This window comes from Drosophila kikkawai, chromosome 2R (genome assembly GCF_030179895.1).
Source record: "Drosophila kikkawai strain 14028-0561.14 chromosome 2R, DkikHiC1v2, whole genome shotgun sequence".
Lineage (NCBI taxonomy): Eukaryota > Metazoa > Arthropoda > Insecta > Diptera > Drosophilidae > Drosophila > Drosophila kikkawai.
The window spans coordinates 20,535,290-20,548,708 of NC_091729.1; the positions used below are offsets into that span (position 1 = coordinate 20,535,290).

The 13,419-nt window shown below is 43.6% G+C and overlaps 4 protein-coding genes across 9 annotated transcripts in view; 1 reads left to right on the top strand and 3 right to left on the bottom strand.

Annotated features, from left to right (window-relative positions):
- Window positions 1-32: 32 nt before the first annotated feature.
- LOC108072142 (spermine oxidase) lies at window positions 33-4,017 on the bottom strand. 2 transcript variants are annotated; one of them, XM_017163184.3, is made up of 2 exons: window positions 3,853-4,017; window positions 33-1,822 (listed from the first exon to the last, which is right to left on the bottom strand). In XM_017163184.3, the coding sequence occupies exon 2, from the start codon at window positions 1,805-1,807 to the stop codon at window positions 272-274; it is 1,536 nt and encodes a 511-aa protein (XP_017018673.1). In that variant the 5' UTR covers window positions 1,808-1,822; window positions 3,853-4,017; the 3' UTR covers window positions 33-271. The 2 variants fall into 2 exon arrangements, with proteins under 2 accessions (XP_017018673.1, XP_017018672.1); XM_017163183.3 differs by having other exon boundaries at window positions 33-1,827; window positions 3,853-4,015.
- A 674-nt stretch (window positions 4,018-4,691) lies between these two features.
- Syx6 (Syntaxin 6) lies at window positions 4,692-7,433 on the bottom strand. Of its 2 annotated transcripts, none has more exons than XM_070284038.1 (4): window positions 7,265-7,433; window positions 6,314-6,471; window positions 5,269-5,994; window positions 4,692-5,070 (listed from the first exon to the last, which is right to left on the bottom strand). In XM_070284038.1, exons 3-4 carry the CDS (start codon window positions 5,894-5,896, stop codon window positions 4,994-4,996), a joined length of 705 nt encoding a protein of 234 aa, XP_070140139.1. In that variant the 5' UTR covers window positions 5,897-5,994; window positions 6,314-6,471; window positions 7,265-7,433; the 3' UTR covers window positions 4,692-4,993. The 2 variants fall into 2 exon arrangements, with proteins under 2 accessions (XP_070140139.1, XP_017018756.1); XM_017163267.3 differs by lacking the exon at window positions 7,265-7,433 and adding an exon at window positions 6,573-7,005.
- Window positions 7,434-8,001: 568 nt separating this feature from the next.
- Window positions 8,002-9,699, top strand: LOC108072090 (phospholipid scramblase 1). The gene is made up of 4 exons (XM_017163101.3): window positions 8,002-8,156; window positions 8,793-8,969; window positions 9,036-9,571; window positions 9,627-9,699. Exons 1-4 carry the CDS (start codon window positions 8,072-8,074, stop codon window positions 9,654-9,656), a joined length of 828 nt encoding a protein of 275 aa, XP_017018590.1. The 5' UTR covers window positions 8,002-8,071; the 3' UTR covers window positions 9,657-9,699.
- The window catches only part of shn (schnurri), a 49,401-nt gene continuing 45,659 nt past the window's right edge, over window positions 9,678-13,419 (bottom strand). For all 4 annotated transcript variants that reach the window (XM_017163097.3, XM_070284028.1, XM_017163098.3 and 1 more), the window contains 2 exons: window positions 13,152-13,378; window positions 9,678-13,089 (listed from right to left, as the gene is read on the bottom strand). In XM_017163097.3, the coding sequence (XP_017018586.1) occupies window positions 11,075-13,089; window positions 13,152-13,378 (2,242 nt within the window). In that variant the 3' untranslated portion in view covers window positions 9,678-11,074. The remainder of the gene's footprint in view (window positions 13,090-13,151; window positions 13,379-13,419) is intronic.

A 13,419-nucleotide genomic window follows, 5' to 3' on the forward strand; every position in this document is an offset into this window, starting at 1 on the left:
TTTCTTTAGTTTAAAGAAGACTTAAACACAGCTTTATTTGGGCAGCACGCAAGTTTACATATATGGTATATACATATATATATATATAATCTGTCACCTATATCCTATATATATATATAAATGTGTGTAAAGTTAGCTTATGCATATGAAGTCTATCCAGGATGTATTGTTCAGTTTACTTGATTGTTGTTTCTCATTTGTGTGCGAAGACAAGGACTTAATTCAGGTATCGCTGTCGGCCATATCCTTACAACTTCCACTTTTCCTACAGCTAAAGCTGTGACTTTGTTTCAGATCGAGACACGCTCAGTCCATAGAACTGACCCAAACGTCTAGCCTCTCGCCATCCGGCCTCCACTGCCCCATGGACCGTGGAGTAGTAGTGCTCGCTGGAAGCCTCGCCGGCAAACTGCACAATGGGCCTATCACAGCGGCTCTGTTGCCACATATCATCCTCCTCCGCCTCCTTCTCCCTCTCCGGCGTGGTGGCCACCACGGTCAGGGGATAGGCCAACTCCCGAGCTCCAGTGCCCAGCTGCTCGGTCTCCATGGAACGATAGGAATACGAACCCCGGAAGTTCTCGTTTGTGTGCCACGTTGAAGTGCGGAAATTCGAGGGCTCGGGGATTTTCCACTTGAGAAACCTTCGGAATAGATACATGACACCGGCCTGGACCTCATCCACGGGCAGGGTCTCCATATGCCGGCCATTCTCATTGGTGATCCACCCAGCCAGAATTCGCGGCTGATAGCTCACCCGGTAGAAGCCAAAGACGTCCTCCAACCAGGCTCGCGAAGTACCCCTAATGTCATCCAGGTCCTCATCCCGCCAGAGCAGAGTGAAACCCGTCCAGTCCTCGGGCCAAAAAGCCTGAGGAAACTCCACAAAGATCTTGTTGACCGTGCCAAAGGCCAGGCCGTCGATGGCACGCTGCTTTTCCACGGGAAGCTGGGGCTCAAAGAGCCGGAAGTGTTGATCCTTGAGGACGCCCAGGGAAACAGTGACCACCACATGGTCGGCAATGCAGCTGTCCCCATTGCTCAGCTGCAGCTCCACGCGTCCATCGTTTCGGTTCCAGTTGATTTTCTGCACTCGAGTGCCCAGGAGTAGTCGCTGCTCCAGGACACCATTCTCTACCTTTAGTTCGCGGGAGCGCATAAGCAGCTTCAGCAGCTCCACGTAGCCTTTGTCCTTCCAGTTCAACAGGATATCGCCCTCGCACTCCCAGTAGTCCAGATAACCCCTGCCCGAAACCTGTTCCAGCGAGTCCGAGGCCTCCACGGAGTTTTCAAATTTCTGGTAATTAACAAAGAACTCCCTGGCCACCTCGTCATCTATGTCGGAGTTCTCGGGTCGCCGGAGAGTGTCGTAGAACTTGTTGGTCAGGTAGCTGCCCAAGGAGCCACTGCAATGGCGCAGCTCCAACTGACGGGTGACCAGGGAATCGCCAACGATGGCCTTCAGCCGACTGGCCACCTGATCCGGAATCACATCGCCATTGGAACGCACGCACTGATAGTTCTCATACACCGGACCCGTGGACTCCAGCAGCTCCTCCTCCTGCTTGCGGGTCAGCTCGTAGACGATATTATCACGCTCTCCGTGACACCACTGGGCGCCCAGATCAATGACATTGTCCGCAAAGGGAATGGTGTGTATGCGACCGCCCAGGCGATCCTCCGCCTCCACGACAAGCACATTTTGAAAGCCCAGTTCCAGGAGCTTGGTGGCACAGGCCACGCCCGAAGCTCCGGCTCCGATGACAACGATCTTGCGATCCAGATTCTTCCGTTGTGCGCCACTCATTCCGGGTAACTGAATCTGATCTGGAAAAGAAGAAGGGGTGTGCGAGCACAGAAGATATTCAAATTTAATGGCGGGCAGCTTGAGTTTCAGTGGGACGTAGACAATTGAGGATAAACTGGAAGAAATGTATTTAAAACTAAAGAAAAATTTGATTTTTTAAATATTTTCCAGTTTTAGAGATATAAATATAAAGGAATTCATTCGAACTTCGATTTCTTTTTATTTTTTATAATTATTATAATTTTCAACAATTTTTATTAGGCCTTTTTCTTATTATACCCTTGCAGGGTATTATAATTTCAGTCAGAAGTTTGCAACGCAGTGAAGAAAATCAGATTTTATAATACAAAATAATATTTTTCTAAGTTAAGGAATCATTTCCGACCCCATAAACCATATATATTCTTGATCAGCATTAACATGCGAATCTTTCTAGACATGTCCGGAAGAAATCGATTTTTTGGCCATTTTTGAGAAATTTGATAAGGGGTTACATCATTAAAATTAGCAAAAATGACCAAAAATTTTGATTTCTTAAAATTTTAAATTTGGTATGCAGTTTTTTTAAATTATTAAAAACTAACACAAAACTGCTTTCCGAATCGAAATTAATGCATTTTTGGCTTAGTTATGATATATTTTAATTGTTACCTGCAAGGGTATACAAACTTTGGCTGGCCAAAGATAGCTTTCTTTCTTGTTTTTATGCTGCATCAAATTGTGCTTATAATTCTCAAGTGGTTTTTTGTGGCTTTTTAAAGTTATTTCCCTTCTTTTCAACCTTCACCAAAAATTACTTTGTATGACTTTCATGTTTTGTTTATAAAAACAAAACATATGACAAATATGTACAAATAAAATTTACATATATTCTTTTCCGTCACACTTTCACTTTTAAAAGATATACAGCCATATGTACATAAATACACATTATTTAAAAACAATATATAAGAGATATGTAGAACCTACTAATAAACAAACGTTGTGCAATGTACACAAACCATATAGTATATAAGATGTAGAAAAAATTAAAGATTTGGACCTGCAGTCATTGATTTATTTTGTTTATTAAGTTTTACAATTATTCTAAGCTCAAATAAGGTTTAAAAATTTATAGGTAGGCATTTGAAAATAGAGGATAATGTTTAATGGGTTGTAATTTCAATTGAAAGTTAAATAATATATAGTAGAATATTAACTCGACTTAGAAAAAGTTGTAAACATTTTTTCAAAATTAAATATTTAAAGATGAAACAATTTCATATTTTAAACCATTTGTTCAACAGAAAAACGTTTATATATTTTTGTCTTGGAGCATTTTTTAAGTGCATTTGCCCTTTTTTGCTAGTTTTTTTGTCAGTGTCTCCATTAGATATTAGATTGCTTTGTGAAACTGGTGCATTGCAATTCCAGACACTTGAAAATGATCACCCACACACACACACATCCCGGCTCACATAATAACAAAGATGTTTTTGATTAAAAAAAGTAACGGCTTGTTGTGTCCGCTCATCTGTTTCGATAACGAATTCCGACTTGTGATAAGAGCTCCGAAAAAGCTCCCCCAACCAGCCTGCCGCCAGAGCAACACTTTCGACCGAAAGGAAAACACACAGGCACAGTCACAGTCACAAATATGTTCTTCACTCGCTTGGGGCTACATGAATTTATTAATAGCCATTGAGTGGCGAAGGGAGAGGAGAGCTCGGGAAAAGCGGGGGGGATGTGGTGACCCATACCAGGAGGAGTATCTAGCCAACCGGACTAGCTGGTTTTACCTGGAGCTCCTTTTCAAAGTCAGAGGAAGTGGCCGCTGCTCCTCCCCTCCTTTGACGGAAGCGGAGAGCGCAGCATTGATTTTATATTTGGCCAAAAACGTTCAAGGTTTTCGGCGACAGGCGGCAACAAACAAAAATACATAAAAACATTTCAGAGGAAATGGAATTTTCTTTTTTGCTTTTCAATTTTCGGGGATGTTACTAAGGGGGGGTGGGAGGTGTACTTATGCTTTCACTGCCACAGTCACAGTTCACGCCTCAACTCACCAAAAATAACTTGGAAAACCGTTTCAACAATTTAACATTTCAAGCGGACCTTTAGTTTATATTTATTTTTTACTATTTCTTTTTTTTTTGTATTTTAGCAAAACTCCAGCTACGCGGAAAATTCTGACTGCGGTGAAAATGCAAACAAAACTGAAAGCCGAAAAACCGAAAACATCACATGGAAACGTGCTGCTCTGCCCGTGTGCTTATGCTGCGACCATGGGCGTAGTTGAAAATCCCTGTGGGGGTCTATGTGGCATGCAACCCCTTGGTGAGGCCTCTGGCTGCTCTGCGCAGACTGTAAGCTTGTGAAAAGCTCTGAGTAAAAGCACACAGCACAGCTGAGTGGGGTAAAAAATGAGTGGGTTGTCGAGTGGTTAGAAAAATGAGGAGGTTTGACCACCTCCTTGCTTGCCCAAATGCACAGAGAAAAATTTAGATGCCTCGGGATTACAAAGGGAATTTAATTAGAGTCAAAAATAAAGCTCTTTAAAAGAGATCTTCCTTTTATTCATCCCACAACACCTCCCGATTTCGTATAACTTTAAGCATATACTTTTTTCTCTGTGCACTTCAGCTATCCTCCGATCGACCCCTAGAAAGTTTCACACTTTTGTTCTTTGAATGATTCATTTATATTATATATTTACTCAACTGCATACAAGTTTTTTAGCTAGTTTTTGGTTAGAGGAATTTCCTAAGACTCTTCGTTAAATAACTCGTTTGATATTGGTAGGTTCTTTTTTTAATATATATGTAGATATATCCTTCGATGTATGTACAGGTCAGTTGCAGTTTATCCTTTGGCCAAAATCGGGAATGACAGAACTCGGGAGCACTTGTTATACATAAGTAGTTAGTTATCTTTTATTACCCGCCTACATTGACTTTACATGATCATCATCGGTCCGTATAGCTTTGGAATTACACATTATAATTACGGGGTAGAGACCTGGTTTAAAATTTCTTTGTTGTATATATACAGCAAGGGAGTTTACTTGAAATATATATGCTGATAATTTGTTTAAAAATATATATTTGATTTGCTGAATTAAAAACCAAGCCAAGTTTCATAAGTAAAACTAATTTACACTAAAAAAATATATATATAACCGATTTGTGGAACAGAAAACGAAAGCAATTACAAAATAATAAACAAAATTATCACAAACAATAACAGCCCGGATAGGATGAGAATTGCGGCCCACTGTCGTTTATCTGGAAGAGAATATATATATATGAGAAAATTTCAGATAGTCTCGAGGTTTTTCTGGCATTCAGCAGATAATATCGATTGGTTATGGATTAAAAATAATGAAGATAACATTTAAAATAATACATTAACTAATTGTTTTCTTGGTCACAATCCCCAATCGATAATTACCAGCTGGAATTTAAATGAATTAAAACACTCACCATTATTCATGTGCAACACTTTGGCAACTTTCTTCATGGTCGTGTCCAGCTTGGACTCCGTGGACTCAAAGTCATTACCGAAATCATCCAGCATCACCGCCTGCTCGTCCAGCTCAACGCCAATTTGCCGCGATACCGTCTTCAGGGTGCCAATCGAATCGCTGATCATATCCAGTTGCTCATCCTGGCCCTGAATCATGCGCTGCTGTATGGACACCGTTTCGGCCACATACCTATGACTGGGACTGTCCATACCACCGGAATGCTGCGACTGCCCATAGTGACTGGGACTGTCCAAGGCATTCTCAAGCTTGGAGTATTTGGTACCGCTGTGGCGGGAAGCGGCTGCTGCTGCCGCCGACATGGTTCCTGCAATTGTATTGGCCACCACCTGACTGCCACTGTTGATCAGCGAGTTGCCGTTGAGTCCGCTGGGACACTCCACCAAATAGGCGCGATCGTTGCTGGGATGCTGATGATACTCGTTGGAATTCGAGTTCGTATTCGAGCTGGCAATGGCAATGGAGCTGTGATTATGATTGGGGCTGTGGCGATCGTTGTCGAGCAGCGGCTGATGTGCGGTGATGTCTCTGTCCCGGCTACGGTTCAGGCTCATCTTATCCTTCATCTGCTTGACCTCATCGCGGGTGTTGTCGATGAAATGGCGCCGGCTGGAGAGTTCACGATTGTCGATCCGAAATTTGCTTGGATTCTTCTCGACGATGCGTAAGGTTAGGAAAAGGGTTTAAGTTAAGGAAAACCAAAGGAAAGCTGTTGAGAAATTCTACCAGGTACTCAATGCATTGCATAAAGGAAGCGTTTCATATTTCTAATCTAGTTATATTATCCCTATCTTATCGAAAGTATTTTATGGTCAAATAAACTATAATCCTTCAACTTTTTTGTACTAAATGTACTCAATTTCTATTAAAAACTAGCTTTAAAAAACCCCAAAAAGCTTCAGTAATATATCCTGCATTCAATCCATTGGGTACCCAGGTAAGGAATTGATTTTTCAATGGTTTTGTTTTGTCAAAAAGGATATTGATAGTGTCCTCAAGGTCCTCGAGATCCCACTCGATGCTCCGCAGCGAATTACGCAGCTCGGTGGTGGTCCATTCAGCCTCCGTGCCACCGCTCTCGCCCAGCTCCCGCCAACGCAGATACAGGCCGCGGGTTTTGTTCAGAGCTTTGAATACCTCGCTGCAAGAGAAAAACAGAGCAGGCAAAACAGGTGAGAAATGTGTGGGGAAAATGCAAGTAAATATCCAGGAAAACTGCAGTAACTCGTAGCTAGCACCTACTCCTTGACTACGAAAAAGGGATCCTCCAGAGACATGCCGTGCTAGCTGCTTCTTGGCCCCCCCGAAACGAAATGAACACTCCTTTCCTCTTAGCGCTTTCTCTTGAGCGTGGCGCACTTGAAAGTTATTTTCATGGATTTTTCCGGGCGAAAATCAACCCCAAAGTCCAACGATGCGTGGAAAATGCAAGTGGAAAATTCCAGCGTTTTTTTGGGGAGTTCTCAATAGATTTCGGGGGGAATTTATGTTTTCCCAGTGAGGTATTTTTATAATAGCAGGAATTTCACAATCAACTGGGTTTTATCTTTGGCTGGAAGTGAAGTTTGCACAGCACACGTTTATTGATTATTGCACTAAGCGACGGACCCGCCGCTTATCGCCCCGATTCCTCCCCGTAGATATATTCCGCCGGATTGCTCCGATTCCGCTGATTCCGCCGATGGCACAGAGAACACTGCCGTAATTCGCGCTCCGGAGACGCAAAATTCCCCCTTCATGTGAAAGAACGTAATCATTTGTTTACGCCGCTCTCGCGCCTGCGCCTGTGCCCCATAATCCCCGTTCAACCCTAAAAACTAAACCATTTCTTTTTGGGGGAAACAACCTGCAAAAACTACCCGAAAAAATGACCCAGAGATTCCAAAACAAGAAAAATGGGCCAAAATGCCAGCACTGCTGTCCATAGCACTTACCTGCTGCTCGTCTCCACCTCATTTAGCAAGCTGCGACCCACGAACACGATGGCACTTTCTGAATTTCAATTGATAACTTAATTTTAACTTGTCGTTTGCTTAAATTTTGTCTTTTTCTTTATTTGTTTTGGTTTGTTTTGCTGTTTTTTTTCTGCCAAAAACAACTGACAGATGTGGTATGACCTAACGCCTGGAGTAAAAACGCGCTAGTGCATTTTGGTTTGCACCCCAGATTCTGGTATATACCGCATGTCCAAAAAACCGTTACATTTGTGATTTTTAAAAAGGAGGCTGCGTTGGTGAAAGACAAATTTCTTAAATATATTGTTAAAAAAGTAATTTTATGTCTATTAGCTTAAGGATTTTAGCTTCTATAATTACTTAAAGAAAAGTTTCTTAATAAAATAAAAATATATAATAAATTGTACAATCGTTAAAGCTGTTCATTTCTATTAAAAGTTTTTAAAAAATTCTTAAACACGAACAAAAATTGTAATATTTTAATTTAAGTAACACAGCTCCTAAAAAGCTAAGCCTATTTTATAAATACAATAAAAATATATAACAGAAATAAACAATTCTTTTCATAATGATAAATTTCTATTACATATTTTTATTCAAGTTTTCTTTTTCTAAATTTGTCGACTTATAAAATTTCTAAAAACTTTTAAAACCCACATCTAGTGTGCCCAGATGTTGCACATTTTCCATAGTATTTGTGTTGTCGTGCACAGCCACACTGCTCACCTGTCCGGTGTCCGTTTCATTTTGTCCCGCTATCAATTGAGTTTGAAAAGTGACAGCAAAATGTTGCAAAACGACGCGGTGCGCACTTTACAATATGATAGTGAGATTCGGGTGGCCCAGCAGCCGAATCCCACAGAACCAAGAGGTAAATAAATCTATTTAGATTCTGGAAAAGAAAGAAAATACAAGTGATTCACCTGCGGACAATGGCAACTAACCTGTGTTACCCACTGATAACGATTGCACCGGATTAATTATTATTGGCAGAGAGAGTGTGTCACAGTTCGACGCCAATGTGTGGCCCACAAGTTGGCTATATCTTATCGGCTGGTTGGTATTCTGTTGTGGTCCCGGGACACTTCAAGTGCCTTTGTTTTGGGAGCAATCGAACCGACCTTACATACTATAAGCCATAAAGAAAAACTTATCAGGATTGAAAGTTTGTGTTTTATTATTTCCAAGAAATAATAAAAAAAAGTTAAGGAAACGGAAAGTTAGATCTAGTTTAATTTTTATATTTCATTTAACTTTCAACATTTTATCAGAAAAAAAAGAATAAAGATATAGGGTAACATTTTTAAAGTAATGTGTTTTATTGACATTTTTTTATATATATTTTACAATCGAAGAGTTCAAGCCAATAGATAATGTTCAAGCAAGGGGAAAACCCATTAAAGTTTGACTCGATTCTTCAGAAGAATTTCGAAATATGCCAAATAGAATCAGTTTATAAGCTTATTTTACTCACCTTATATGAAACTGCTTCCCTGATTACTTTCAGTTTACGACTCCCACATCAGCATTACCTCACAGCCCCGCCCGGAGGCTCCCCGCATACCCCTGCCAGTACCCATAGCCACGGTGACAGGAAGCCGAACGTTTATACCCCTTTCTGGATACGAATGCCTGGCGGATCTGCCTTCGGTACACATCGAACAGACCTTTGAGCTGAATGAGGGTAACTACAATCCTTAAAAAACAACCTCTATAACCCAGTTCCTAAATACGCTTATTCCCTTTACAGCCCTCACAGGCGTTTCCTCGGAGAATCGCTATGTGGTGCGATCGCCACTGGGCGATGCCATCTTTGCGGCCAGCGAGAGTTCCACGGAGAAGAATCGACTTCTCTGGGGAGCCGGAAGACCTTTTCAGATGCACCTGCTGGACAAAACCCACCAGGAGGCTCTGGTTTTCCGCAAAAAACTGGCCCTAGGATCGCTCTGCTGCCAGCCTAAGAGCCTGGAGATTTGGATACCGCCGGGCAATGTGCTCGGCCGTGTGGTGCAGTCGCCTACCTTCACGCAGCCAGAGTTCTTTATCGAGGACGGAAACACCGGTCAACCTGTGTTCTGTGTAGAGGGTCCTGCCAACTCCGGGTTCTGTTGCTTCTGCCTGCCCAGGGAGAGCTACTTTAAGATCAATTCCGGTGGCAATATGAGAGCCTCCATCGACCACAAGTGGGTGGCCAGCAAGTCTCAGTACACCACAAATATATACTTTAGCGATGCCAAGCTTACGTCCAAGGAGCGGGCTTTAATACTGGGTTCAGCCTTTCTACTGGTAAGCAGTTCCCCTTTTACTAAAATTAATTAATTAATTAATTAATCTTTTGCAGGAATATCTGTACTTCCAAACCCGGTTCTGAGCCAAAAACTTTAATAAAATGTTATTTTGTATATTCACATTGATTTCTTTATTTTTTGTCATTTTTTTGTATAAGTTTTCTTTCATTTTTGTTTTGTGTTGTTTTTTTTTCAGTTTTTTGATATATTTTACAATAATGTAATAGATCACTTCATTTTCGCATACATATACCTTCAAATATATATAGTATATAGATATATATATCTATATGTGTAGATAGACGTTTGCTGCGGCTCATGCCGTAGCAGTTTTGTACAATAATTTTCATTTATATCTATCAACTTTGTGTAGTTTTTTTTGTTTTACTTTTTTACCTAACCTACCGCTTAATGCATATATGACAACATATTGATTATTTACAGTTAGCTATATATTTCTTCATCATCATTTCGTTTCTCTTCTGCCAAAAAAATACAAAATCAAAACAAAAACAATTGAAAAGAGTCTCGTGGTCTCGTCGTTTTCAAAAATTAAAACAAAACTAGGGGCGCATACACATCGTACATCGTACATTGTACATCATACATTATACATCATTCACCGCTTTCAGTTGTTCGTAATAACAATTTGAAATAATAAGGAAGAACTACGTGATTTGCAGAGGATGTGGATTTTGATTTGGATTTGGGCTTGAAAATAAACCAATTTTGAGTTCATTTTCGGATTCATTTTGGGTTCATTTTAGTTTCATTTCAGGGCTAGGCCTTAAAAATTATACAATTCTCTCGCTGACTTTGTTCACATTTTGTAGATAGGATGTGGATTTGGATTTGGGCTTGAAAATAAACCAATAATGTACTCGTTGCAATTTCGAGTTCATTTTCGATTCATTTCAGGGCTAGGCCTTATAAATTATACACTTCTATCGCTCTTTCCAGCTCTCTTGTTCACATTTTGTAGATAGACTCACAGCACTTCAGGAGTTTTTTGCATTTACATGCATTTTCGAAAACAAGTTACGGTTACATGTATATAATATATATATATAGATCTGCATGTGCTTGTTGGTTGGGGTTGGCTTATACATATTCGGGTTGGAACCGCCAAACTGACTTGCGATTCCTTTAACTAAATACTTAAGAGACACAGATCGAAGCGAAGGGAACTTATTCTTTCTGGGTAATTCCCCTCTTCAGAGTGTTTACACTGGAATAGCTGACTCGCTTATCTGGCTCTCCTATCGCTCGATTACGATCCGAGAGGTGGGTGCTTATAGGCTAGCTCTAGAGTTAGTTGTGTGTGTGTGTGTGTGTGTTGTGCCCAAATGCGATATGCTTAGACATTTGATATGCGCTCGTTGGAGGTGCTGGTGGTTTGGTCAGGGCGACCCTCGCTCCTGCGATTGTAGCTGGTGTCCAGATGGTAGACCGCCGGATGATACTGATACCCTCAGCTGGGTTGCAGCATGTACATGTACTGTCAGTTGCTAGCCGCCGCTGCTGAAGCAGCAACGGGAACAGCAACCGGTAGATCCTGGCTGGAACGAGCACGCTTCTCGCCGCCATTGCCCTCGGTTGGATTATCGCTCTCCTCACCCGTGCTACTGAAACTGCCGGGCAAACGGCGCTTCAGGTTGTGATTCAGGCCATTGGCCACAGTTTCGTCTTCGGACATTGAGCTGGCCCGCTTCGGTGTATTGCCGGCACTGTCATTGTCCAAGGAAGCAATGGCCGAGGCTATGGCCACAGCAGCACTAAAACCGTCTTCGGAGGCACTATCCTGCGAGGCAGGATTCGTCGGATCCTGGGCCAGCTGCATCATGCCGGACGGTGTGGTATAGCCGCTCAGTTTATTGGGATCCTTCTCCAAAAGCTTTTGGGCCAGCAACTTCAGAGATATCAAGGAGTTCTCACAGTCACTGGTATCGATCTCGGTGAGACTAATGCCAGCGCGTTCGATCTCGGCATAGGTGCCAAACGGCAGCTTTTGTAGACACTCCAGCTTCTGGACATGCGTCTTCGAGCGCAGATGCTTGGCCAAGTGGCCGTGGATGCGGAAGGCGATCTTGCAGTCGGTGCACTCAAAGGGTCGTGGATTGGAGGTGGTGGGAACGCCGAATGTCGAGGTCATCATCACCTTGTTTTTGTGCGCCTCGGAACGTTCGTGCTTCTGCAGATGTCCCTGCGTGCGGAAGGAGATGCTGCATGGCTCGCACTTGAACTTGCGCTCCATGTAGTGGATGTTCATGTGCAGGGTCAACTGATGCTGGCGCTGGAAGGTCTTAGCGCAGATGGAGCAGGTGGGCCGGACATCGCTGGCAATTGGAGCTGGAACTGGCACTGCTCGGCCGTAGGATACATGTTGCTGGAGATCACTGCTCTTGCTGCTGGGCGTGGAGTTCTTGAAACCATCCTCGCCCACAATCACAGTACGCTGCGTGGGCTGAGTCGTGTTCGTCGAGGATACGGCCACGGAAGCAGGTGTAGATGTGGTCACAGTGGCTGCTCCTCCAGACTGTGAAAGCCCCAGGACTCCACTGAAATCATTGGCATCCTTCTGCTGCACTGCAGCTGGCAGATTGGCATTATGTGGCTCTGCCATAGGCTTCTCCTGATCCGATTCTTCACTTTCCTCCTGGATGGTCTTCACAGGAACGGGAGTGGGTGTGCGCGTGGGTGTGAGGGTAGGCGTTGGAGTTGGTGGAGCAACCACAGGAGGTATGGGTGGCAGATCCACAGCCTCTGGCGTCTTTACCTCATGGACTTCGATACTTGGCACCTCATTAATGGTCATAATGGGTCGGCTACTAGTGGTCAACAGGTTGCCACTGCTACTCATCACCGTGGAGGCCGTGGAGAACAAAGTGTTGATTAAGTAGCTGCCACTGAACTGACTCTGCTTCCGCTTGGCATGATGCAGAGCCTGCTCCTTGATATAGGTCTGCAACAGAACATCCTCTCCCTCGGCCTCGTGCTTGGCCTGCTCCTCCATTTCGGCGGAGATGCGCACCTTATCCGAGACAGAGATCAAGGTCTTCATGAAGCCGCTCTCATTGCCAGAGCTTCCGAAGATCACATCGTGCATTTGCTGGGCCTGCGACTTTGGCAAATCCTGAACGGGCGGCGGCGGCACTGGCATTGGCGATGGCGAGACCGCGGCTGACATGGAGCCGCGCGGCTTGGTCAGATCCATGGGAGCGCTCTCCTCACTGGCCACGCTGCGCTTTGGCTTGGACTCCTCCGGATTAGAGTAATACTGTTCCTGCTTCTGATAGTCGAACGGTGGCTTTGGCGAGGTAAATGAGCACACCAAACGCTTGGGCAATGAGCCCGAGGATCCGATGCTGTTCGCGGGACTGGCGGCGGGCAGAGGTGTATCCTGCAGCATTTGGGGATAGGGCGACACACTCTGTGGAATGGGCGGCGTCATCGATAGCGACAGCAGGCACCTGGCTGCCTCGTGCTCCTTCAACCGGGACTTGGACTCGTCTGTGTCTGAGGGAAGATAGGGATTTAGTCTTATTTATAAAGGACTTTGTATTCCTTGTTGTACTTACCACTACTCTCCGATTCATTGTCGCTGTAATCATCCGAATCAGACTCTCCCGCCATTGAGGATGTGCGTCCTCCTGCCGAGGTCGACGACTGCTGATCAAAGTCCATGTCCACATCCAGGAACTCGCCATCGGCTGGCATGGGTCCTGGGTTAATGCCCAGTTCGATGCACTTCTTAAAGTGGGTCTTGGACTGCATATGCTTGGTCAGGTTGCCCTTGGTCTTGAAGCTGCAAAGAGAAGATTGGACTTTAGAATAATACTCAAAAGG

Coding starts and splice junctions, on each gene's coding strand:
- LOC108072090 (XM_017163101.3), top strand. CDS start 8,072: ATGTTGCAAAACGACGCGGTGCGCACTTTACAATATGATAGTGAGATT. Junction 8,970..9,035: donor GACCTTTGAGCTGAATGAGG/GTAACTACAATC, acceptor TTCCCTTTACAG/CCCTCACAGGCGTTTCCTCG. Junction 9,572..9,626: donor TGGGTTCAGCCTTTCTACTG/GTAAGCAGTTCC, acceptor AATCTTTTGCAG/GAATATCTGTACTTCCAAAC.
- LOC108072142 (XM_017163184.3), bottom strand. CDS start 1,807: ATGAGTGGCGCACAACGGAAGAATCTGGATCGCAAGATCGTTGTCATC.
- Syx6 (XM_017163267.3), bottom strand. CDS start 6,607: ATGTCTCTGGAGGATCCCTTTTTCGTAGTCAAGGA. Junction 5,995..6,313: donor GGACCTTGAGGACACTATCA/ATATCCTTTTTG, acceptor TCCTAACCTTAC/GCATCGTCGAGAAGAATCCA. Junction 5,071..5,268: donor AGTGTTGCACATGAATAATG/GTGAGTGTTTTA, acceptor ATTCTCTTCCAG/ATAAACGACAGTGGGCCGCA.